General features: G+C 40.8%; 1 protein-coding gene across 1 annotated transcript; it reads right to left on the minus strand.

The window, feature by feature from the left end:
- Positions 1 to 3,968: 3,968 nt before the first annotated feature.
- On the minus strand, positions 3,969 to 7,331 carry LOC111962022 (transcription factor 15-like). Its single transcript, XM_023984768.2, has 2 exons — positions 6,658 to 7,331; positions 3,969 to 4,337 (listed from the first exon to the last, which is right to left on the minus strand). The coding sequence occupies exons 1-2, from the start codon at positions 7,153 to 7,155 to the stop codon at positions 4,272 to 4,274; spliced, it is 564 nt and encodes a 187-aa protein (XP_023840536.1). The 5' UTR covers positions 7,156 to 7,331; the 3' UTR covers positions 3,969 to 4,271.
- Positions 7,332 to 9,037: the final 1,706 nt, after the last annotated feature.

The following is a 9,037-nucleotide window of genomic DNA, read 5'->3' on the forward strand; positions in this document are numbered from 1 at the left end:
CCCCCAGTGACCCCATGCTCCTGCTCAAAACAATAATGAACTATTACGCCCTGATGGATGGTTACTAAGGATGGAAGCCTCTTTCCTCCTGAAGGGCTGCTTGCGCACTCATATTGTTTGATTATTTTGATGGGAGAAATCGGGCTCAAAATTAGCTGCCTTTTCACCTCAGCATTAAGGACCCCGCCCAGCGGCAGGAGCGGGAGCCAGGGAAACACAGCAATCAAGGCCCGGCCCTGGCCCCAGCAGACTGACATTGTCTCTAGGCTAATGTCTCAGGGCATTCCTTCACTTCCTCCCTTTGCGTGCTGTAGGGAAACAATAGCCCCCAGTGTGTCCACCGGGTGGAGAGTGTGTCAACAGTATCGCTCCTACAGTACACACACACCTCACACACACACACCCACACCACCCACGCAGGCGCACACACACACACACACACCCACGCAGGCGCACACACACACACACACACACACACACACACACACACACACACACACACACACACACACACACACACAAACACACACACACACACACACACACACACACACACACACACACACAGTTTCCCTCCCTCTGTCTGGCTCTGGTTAGGCCTGCTTGGCTGGATTCAGTTGCTCCCCACACTCCCATCCCTCTTCCACGGAAAAAAAGGATCATGACATCATAAAAAATCAGAAGCATTGTATCCAAGGCCCTGTCTCATGAAAAGGCTGCAGTGCGTGTCTGAAGGCGATTAGCTCTTCTGACATGCAGGTTGGACAGGAAGCTTTAGGTTGAACGGGGGGCCAACCTCCCTTGTGGATTGTGTGAGATAAGGCACAATAAGGGTTTGTTTTGGTCGAAGCGTGGTGGAGGGAACTGTATCACAATATTAGCCCTATTTGTCCCATGGTTCCCTCAGCAAATGTCTAGCATGTGGCTGGACAGGAATTGAGTAAGTGCTGCATGGGGACTCCTTTGACAAGACAATTTACTTTAAAGTGTATATCTTCCTTTTATTCCGTCTCAACTCAATGGCAGTCAAATGTTCTGTTCTCAACAACATACAGGCTGTTGCTGTAAATGCTCTCAGTCAACTTAATAAAGGTAAGTAACAACAGCATCCTCCATACCAGGCGGTGTTACAGTAGCCTACAGGTTGTTGTACTGTAACAGTGTAACACATTGTCTCTCATAACCTTACCAGCTGTTAGGGACTTAGTGAAACAGTACATTCCTCTGGACTATAATACATGATGGAATGCCAGGCTTTCCCACCCATTAATTAAAATTAGAAGCTGGACATCTGGACCCCAGCTCTGCAGGCTGATGTCAGGACTGGCACTGACCCAGGACCTGCTGGCCCCACAGGGAGGGCCTTTGCCGGGTCGGCTGTTCTTGCTTTTCCTTCCTGTTCCTCCGTGACATCTTCCTGCCTCGGGGGCCTCTGGGAGCCATTTGAAGGGGCCCCAGTGGGCCCCAAGACCCAGAGTTACAGAATAAGCTCAGTGAAACAGCAGTTTCTAATTTGTCCCGTTTTGACAGTGTTTTGAAATGTTTCATATTCTTTAAAGCATTTGCTTTAGTCTGCCTGGAGTGCCAGGTGGACGGGGTTTGCACCTTTGCGACTATTCTATTGGTTCAATTGTGCCAGGCAAGCTCAATCAAGCCCAGTTAAAGTATGCCAAATGATTTTGAATAGTTTTTTAACCCAGGTCTGTTTGACAGCAGGTGGAGAAGGGACTGGGACTAGGAGCGTTTTTATGCAAGTGCACAATTAATTGTACATTATTGATGGGTTGTGGCTGTAACGACAACAATGCCACTTTGTAACACTTGCCATTTACAGTAACGTAGTAATTGTGGTGACATGACAACATTCCAAATCTAGTGATGGGAGCTGTGATATTGTAGCCTGAGTGCCAGTCTGTTTAGCTAACATTCCACTCCACGGCACATAACATAACATGGAGTACAAGGAGTGGAATGTTAGCTTAACAGACAGACAACCAGGCTACTGATTTTTTTTTAATTGGCCTTATATTATCAGAGGTAACCAACCACTCAAACAATGTCATAGCATGTGTGTTATGAGGAAAATACATCATATAAGTCTATTGGAAATTACAAGTTGGCTTTATGACAGAGGATTTAAAGAAATGACTAAATCTCAACTTACACAGGTTTAGAGGTGCTTTACAAAACAATAACTCACCTCTTATAAAGTCTCGTTCTGTCTCTCTCTCTCACACTCACTCACTCACACACTCAGACATACAAAGGCATGCACACACGCACCCACACACACAGACACACAGCTCTCTGACCCCTCCATACCTCTCCAGCTCCGGAGAGTTGTGATTTACGCCATTAACATATCGGCAGCTGTGTTTTGCTCAACACAGGCTGCTAGGTGATATTAGGTGTGACTAATCAATAGCACATGTGCATTAAAACCCGCAAGATTTACTCAAACACACCAGTGTTAAAACCCTGCAGCTTACTGCTTCCTGGGATCCTCTGCAGCTGTTGAAATACAGCTTCAATAAGCCAACACCATTGAATGGTTTATACTCTAAGTGCACTGTACTGCAGACTTGCGTATTGATTAGCATGGATCTGAAACTCAAACACTGAATTTGTTCAATTGGTAACACTTTACTTTAAGCCAACAGAGACAATGCATTATGTGATAATCATTGTAAAACTTGTCTTGAAAATGTATGACTGACCCCTTTATAATGTCTTATAATCATCTCATAATGAGTTTGAGTCCGTGGAAATGTTGATACATATATATATAGTAGTGCTGAGCAATTAAACCAACATATTTTTTTGGTTTTTAAACAACTAATTGACCGACGTTGGTTCAATTTAAACTTGTGCGGCGCAGACGCGGAGACAGAAGAGAGAACGCGCGATCGAGAGGGAAGTAAAGCAGTTGCTTCATGAGCCTGAAAATGCATGATCTAAGCGATTGATTGTTGTTATTCAGCAGTCATAAAAGTATGCCTTATTTACTTTGAAGAACTACTAAAATCGTGATTTTGTCAGATTGCAGAGGCAGCTGCTCTATAGAGATAAGATGATGACTGAAATAACAAAGGCATCAAATAAAACAATTATTTTATTAAATTAATCTGAATAAATTATGGTTAATAAGTGATAAGCAGTAATGGGCAGTCACTACCATCCATTGACTTGTATTAATTGTGTTATTCTGTGTTACAGCATTCAACCCACATAATGCATAGTGCATTTAATGTAAAACATAAATTAGAAACTGAAATCGAAAACCATGATATATTTTTTTTTACAATCGATCTGAAACCGAACCAACCTCAAAAAGAACTAATAGATAGAGACATGACATTTTTAATAAGCCTTATTATAAGACATTAATAGAGGCTCCTATATGTGTTTACAGAAACAGGTTATAAGGCATTAACTAAAGTACAGGCTTTAACTAAAGTGTTACCAATTGTTCAACTCACTACCTTTGGCTTTTACCATATTTTCCTGATATTGGGCATCGGTCCAGCAATGTGCCTCACGTTTTGATGATTTCCATGAGTAATCATTAGTCTTGACAAAAGATCTACCGACACTATTCATGTAGCCTTTCCTGTTTTCCCTTTAACATTTTAGAGCAAATTCAGAGCGTGATGATTCAGAGTGATTCATGTATTCCTCACACATTGACATGTCCTATCATTATTAGGCTCAAAAGGCCTTTGGTTGGCCACTTTAAAATTGACCAATCTCAGGTATTTTGGAAAGGCCCTATCTCGCACACTTCCTTAGCAGAGATTCCTTAGCATTGCTGAAGGATAAGGTAAACTGTATCGGAAATTCCCAGACATACTTTATCTTTAAATAATCTGTTACATCACCTTGTTGGTAAACATTTTGTAAGTTATATCAAAATAACACCACAACATTGTTGGTATTGGGGGGCTGAAATAAAGACTAGGGACAACTACAACTATGTAAAAATATAATTTTAAAGCAAAATTCAAAATGGTGTTGAAAAGGCAACCAAATAAAGTCTCATTTATGACAATGTTTCTCCAAAATCACATTTTCCATAACCAGCATTGCGGCAGAGAGGAGTAGCCTTTTCTCACACGAACAAATTCCTGAAACGCGTCTTTTTGACAGTCTTTTCCCAAAGTTGGAGGGCATTCTGGCCTATGTGTCGGTATATGTACAGCGGGTGTGTTAGCTATAGTTTTTTCCCTGAGGTGCTGACTTGAATTCAACAATCCTTGAAGTCTGAGAGCCGTCTATTTTCGGCTCATTCGTAGTGCACTGGCTCCGCGCATTTTCAGACAACCCCGACCATCTTTCCCCTGCAAAAACAAAAAAAAAAAGTTGCAATAACATCAGAATTGATTTCTGTCCTGAAAATTCTGTGGTTGGAAACATCTGCAACCAAAACATGAATACTACATGCATATTTGTCTTTGGCTTAACACTAGAGTCTGAGCCTATAAAAAATGATTTGATGAAACATTGAATTTGGCCTTACTGCTATTAGCCCATAGAAATGTATTGAATAACATGGAAAAACAGATATTTAAAAAACAATTCTAAAGGAAGTTTGTTTTGAAGTGTCTGGACTATATCTGAGCAATACAGTATAAGAAAGATGAGGAAACTAAAAAAAAAAAATGTTTAACACATATTTAACCCCTTTTTTTAGGCACAAAATGACTTCCATGACATTGACTGACCAGGTGAATCCAGGTGAAAGCTATGATCTCTTATTGATATCACTTGATAAATCCACTTCAATCAGTGTAGATAAAGGGGAGGAGACAGGTTAAAGAAGCATTTTTAAGCACTGAGACGGATTGTGTATGTGTAATTGACATCAACAACCCCTCGGCCCCGCCTCAGTTTTTCCTTTAAAGGATATCTTAGCAGACTGAACATGAAATGAATAACTGCATGACGTCCTAAACGGGATCCTTTGCCAGTCGGGTATTTTCTCTCAAGAAGATGTTTGACAGATTGAAACTGAACTAATGGATACCTATTATGATGAATCTTCATGTGACCTGGCAAGAAAGTATGTTGTTATCATCCTAGTATTGTTTTTATGCCAAATTATCATTGTGACATGAACTATGTTTGACATTTATTTGTTTGGATATACTGGAATAACGAGACTACAAACCTAATACTAATTTTAAGTGGCCAATCAAAACAAGTCTAGGGTTAATTAAACATGCTACTACCTTTGTAGAGGATATTGAATGCAACAAAAGTAGACTATAATTAAGCAATAATTCCCAAGGGGGTGTGGTATATTGGCCATATATCACAAACCCCTGAGGTGCCTTATTGCTATTATAAACTGGTTACCAATGTAACTAGAACAGTAAAAATACATGTTTTGTCATACCCATGGTATACGGTCTGATATACCACGGCTTTCAGCCAATCAAAATTCAGGGCTCGAACCACCCAGTTTATAATAAACTTTTTTTTTTTTTAAGAATATCCTTTTGAGCATGTTGAAGTTATTAATTACACTTTGGATGGTGTATCATTACACTTAGTCACTACAAAGATATTGCTGTCCTTCCTAACTCAGTTGCCGGTGAGGATGGAAAACCCTCAGGGATTTTGGTGGCTTTAAAACAGTTACAGAGTTTAATGGCTGTGATAGGAGAAAACTGAGGATACATCAACATTGTAGTTACTCCACAATACTAACATAAATGACAGAGTGAAAAGAAAGAAGCCTGTACAGAATAAAATATTCAAAAACATGCATCCTGTTTGCAATAAGGTCACTAAAGTAAAACTACAAAAAATTTGGCAAAGAAATCAACTTTATGTCCTGAATACAAAGTACTATGTCTGGGGCAAATCCAACACAACACATCACTGAGTACCACTCTTCATATTTTCAAGCATGTTGGTGGCTGTATCATGTTATGTATGCTTGTCATTGGCAAGAACTTGGGAGTTTTTTAGGATAAAAAGAAATGGAATAGAGCTAAGCACAGGCAAAATCCCAGAGGAAAATCTGGTTCAGTCTGCTTTCCAATAGACACTGGAAGACAAATGAATATTTCAGCAGGACAATAACCTAAAACACATTCACTGGAGTTGCTTACCAAGACGACATTGAATGTTCCTGAGTGGCCTAGTTACAGTTTTTACTTAAATTGTCTTGAAAAATCTATGGCAAGACTTGAAAATGGCTGTCGAGCAATGATCGACAACCAACTTGACAGATCATGAATCATAAAAAAAAAAAAAAAAGTGCAAATATTGTACAAGCTCTTTGAGACTTACCCAGAAAGACAGCTATAATCGCTGCCAAATGTGATTCTAACATTGACTCAGGGGTGTGAATACTTATATAAATTAGATATTTTTGTATTTAATTTTCAATAAATTTGCAAACATTTCGAAAAACATGTCTTCACTTTGTCATTATGGGGTATTGTATGTAGATGGGTGAGAATAGTTTGTTTTTGTAATCCATTTTGAACTCAGGCTGTAATACAACAAACTGTGGAATAAGTTAAGGGGTATGAAGACTTTCTGAAGGCACTGTACACTACTAGGCTGTCAAGGGTGCCATGCTGCCTGTCTAGTCTACTATGTAAAATAATATAAATATATTTGGAATTCACTGTCATGCACGCTTACCCCTTTTCGCTGGTTGCTCAAGCAAAAGGTGCAGATAGTTCTGGGTTGCTTCCTCTCTCCATGTCCTTGCGCGCGGTACACTGCACTCAGGCACGGCTGGCCATCCTCACGCCCGTCACCAAGCACCAGAACGTTGGCCAAGTGTGAGATGTAGCTGGACGCCAACCGGAGCGTTTCAATTTTGGAGAGCTTTCTGTCCACCGGCTCCGTGGGTATGAGTGTCCGGAGCGCGGTGAAGGCGGTGTTGACGCTCTGGGTCCGGTCTCGCTCCCTGGCGTTGGCTGTGTTGCGCTGTTTGACCACAACAACCCCACCGACTCCCACCATGCGGGAAAGCTGCCGACAAGTCTTATCTGAAGAGGCACAGCATTCATAGCTCTGGTCAGAGCTGCCGTCGCTCTCGCTGCGGTTCTCCTCGTCGTCCGAGATCATGTTGAGATCAGGAGGGTAGGAGGAGAAGGGGTGAGTTGCCACCGGCCGAAGCATTGTAAAAGCCATTATAAACTAAAGTATAACCCAATTACAATGAATTTAGTATTGCTTAGATAATAAGCCTACAGTTTAATATATGCTCATGGACAGCCGTTGAGGTCAGAACTTGCATAGGAATACCCCCTCGAATAGGAAAAAATTGTTTTGACATATCCTCATAGGATGGTGTTGCCGGATAGTTAACAGTGAGTGCTTGAGTAAGCTCTTATAGCCAGCCCACTGTAGCTTAGCAGAAGGGGAGGGGTTGTTTGGGACATGCAAACCAATCTGTCCAAATGGACCAATTAGGCTACAGTCCAACAGGAACCATAGCCCTCCAAAATGATATTATAGACTATAAACAACTTGTATTATTTTAATAGGTCAGTATAATTTTAATAACTTGAAGCATTATTTGCATGATATGGTGAAGCCAAGTACCTTAACTCCTCAATGGAGTTGAACGCAGACTAGAGTTTGTTAAATGAACCTCAGACTCCTTGGAGTCGATATGCTTTGACCCTTCAAACATGTAAGTTCTTAAACCCTTACCGTGTGCATATGTTTGTTCTCTGTTGTTGCGTGCCTGTCTTTGTTTCCTGAAATCCATACTTTTTAATAAAACAACCACCTTGTTGAGATTCAATTGGCACATACACCTTGCTGAGTTGCCATCTTGATCAGCAGCAATGAGGAAACAGTCGGTGTCTGTATTTGGTTCACGTTTTATTAAAAAGGTTTAAGAATGAACATATTTTAAGTGTTGACACCTAGTGACTCGAAGGAGTCGGAGGTTCATTGAAAAAACTCTAGTCTGTGATCAACTCTGTGGAGGAGTTGAAGAACTTGGCTAGACAATTATTTATTTAATTCCCATTTGTATTTGTATTTATTAGGGATCCCCTGGCAGCAGCTACTCTTCCTGGGGTCCAAACACATTAAGGCACTTACATTACACATAAAACAAAAGATAAAACAGTACATCATATACCATTGTTACACCACTACATATCTGCAACACAAAATGTATGATACCACCATACAACAATATTACAATGTACGTGTGTAGAGTGCGTGTGCGTGTGCCTGTGTGCGTATGCGTGTGTCTGTACCTGTGTGTGTCTTCACAGTCCCCGCTGTTCCATAAGGTGTATTTTCATCTGTTTTTTTCAATCAGATTCTACTGCTTGAATCAGTTACCTGATGTGGAATAGAGTTCCATATAGTCATGGCTCTATGTAGTACTGTGCACCTCCCATAGTCTGTTCTTGATTTCGGGATTGTGAAGAGATCTCTGGTGTCATGTCTTGTGGGGTATGCATGAGTGTCCGAGCTGTGTGCTAGTAGGTTAAACAGTCAGCTCGGTGCATTCAGCTTGTCAACACTTCTTACAAAAACAAATAGTTATGAAGTCAATCTCTCATCCACCTTTGAGCCATGAGAGAATTGACATGCATATCATTATTGTTAGCTCTCCGTGCTGCCCTGTTCTGAGCCAATTGTAATTTTTGTGGCACCTTTTTGTGGCACCTGACCACACGACTGAACAGTATTCCAGGTGCGAGTATTGTTAAGAAGGCAGAGTAGCGCTTTATTATGGGCAGACTTCTCCCCATCTTAGCTACTGTTGTATCAACATGTTTTGACTATGACAGTTTACAATCCAGGGTTACTCCAAGCAGTTTAGTCACCTCAACTTGCTGAATTTCCACATTGTTCATTACAAGATTTAGTTGAGGTTAAGGTTTTAGTGAATGATTTGTCCCAAATACAATGCTTTTAGATTTCGAAATATTTAAGACTTACTTATTCCTTGCCACCCATTCTGAAACTAACTGCAGCTCTTTGTTAAGTGTTGCAGTCATTTCAGTCGCTGTAGTAGCTGTAGTAAAATGTTGAGTCATCCGTA

The sequence above is a fragment of the Salvelinus sp. IW2-2015 genome, linkage group LG1 (assembly GCF_002910315.2).
Source record: "Salvelinus sp. IW2-2015 linkage group LG1, ASM291031v2, whole genome shotgun sequence".
NCBI classification, from domain to species: Eukaryota; Metazoa; Chordata; class Actinopteri; order Salmoniformes; family Salmonidae; genus Salvelinus; species Salvelinus sp. IW2-2015.